Here is a 1,374-nt window from a genome sequence, read left to right as displayed (position 1 = left end):
TGGGGGGATCCTCGCGCTTACCAATACGTGTACCCCTTGAACTTTTACACGGGAGAAACGCGAATTTTTCAGCATCTAGGAAGCTCGATCTCTGTCGCAGCGTGTTCCGGCTTGTTGCGTTTCCCCTTAGGGGCCAATGCTCTCCACCCCACGGCCGGCGGTGCTCGTTTGGACCCCCTCCTGAGTTTACTATTGATCTGTAGGATGGGCTTCCGGTGTCGTGTGTAGAGTTTTGTATTTGGACGTCTGAAGGTTTTGCTGGGGGACGATGCTTGGTCATGAGTCATGGCGGCTGTAAAAGGCCCTTGGAAGTTCCTCATTGTGGAGCTTCTCCTCTGTACTGCGTATGTTTCCCCTATCTCACTCTCGGTTGCAACTCGAGGGACCGCAATTGCTTCCCAGGGCGCTGGAACTGGCCGTAACGCCTTCATCAAAACCTTAGGGGTCCCCTGTGGCCTCTCCTGTGTAAAAACGGGAGAGACCTTCCAGCCCGGCGCATTATGTGGGGCTGGACTGCGACACTGTGGGGAGGTGAAGCGATCGACGACTGCTAGAAACCTCTCCCAGCGTCACGCTGGCTGGAGCGCTCGACGGGCATCACCTCATGTAGCAGCTGCTGCAGGGGGGGAGTCCGCAGAAGAGGTCCCATGGGGGAGGTGGGGAGGGTTTCATGGCAATGATCTGCCAGTCAGCTGTGTGCACAGCGGGAATTGGGCGCGCGAGGAGCCACGCGCTGCTTTTAGCGGCTTTTCTTCTCCCAGATATATTCCCAGGGGCCACAGGGGTCCGGTGAACAGCCCAGGCATCAGTCTGTACCCCACTCAAGAGCGCGGAGGCTTCGGCGGTTCTTTGTCTCCATTTCTTCGCCCCCCTTCCTTTGCAAGGAGACTTTACAATGCGCAGGATGGGTATCTACCGCCCCCAGAGGCGCAGCAGTTCCCCCGAGACATTCGGGCGTTTCAAGAGGCGATGAACCAGCTCGACAGCAAGTTTCTGCAATTCGCGAAGGAAACGTAAGTCCAAAGCTGCTGTCTTTGAGCTTAGTTTGGGCCGCGATGTCATGCCTACCATAAGATAGCAGGAGCACTACGGAGCACAGCATGATTGTGCACTTCATGCGCAGCAATCCCAGTGGTGCCTGAGAGGTTTGTTCACTTAGGGACTTCTGCCCTGCGCTGCGCGTGTGTTTTGCAGTGCGTCTCCAACGGCAAAGTAAGCCCTCGAATTGACAAGAAATGGGCCGCGGAATTCACACAGCGGAGCAGTCCTGCAATAGCGCCCCCCGCCACCTCTACGTGGCCGCAGGAGGCATTTGCGCTGCAGTTTCAGTGCACATGTGAACTTAAAAGAACCCAGCGGGTAAATGTTGTTGCA

General features: G+C 56.5%; 1 protein-coding gene across 1 annotated transcript; it reads left to right on the top strand.

Moving 5' to 3' along the window:
• Positions 1-285: 285 nt before the first annotated feature.
• Positions 286-1,216, top strand: EMH_0016650 (uncharacterized protein; the record flags this gene model as incomplete). Its single annotated transcript, XM_013500687.1, has 2 exons — positions 286-1,013; positions 1,195-1,216. 2 exons carry the CDS (start codon positions 286-288, stop codon positions 1,214-1,216), a joined length of 750 nt encoding a protein of 249 aa, XP_013356141.1.
• Between the last annotated feature and the right edge of the window lie 158 nt (positions 1,217-1,374).

The sequence above is a fragment of the Eimeria mitis genome, genomic scaffold (assembly GCF_000499745.2).
Source record: "Eimeria mitis Houghton genomic scaffold, Emh_scaff574, whole genome shotgun sequence".
NCBI classification, from domain to species: domain Eukaryota; phylum Apicomplexa; class Conoidasida; order Eucoccidiorida; family Eimeriidae; genus Eimeria; species Eimeria mitis.
The sequence above is the reverse complement of the archived record's forward strand: the minus strand, read 5'-3'. Positions and strand labels throughout refer to the sequence as shown.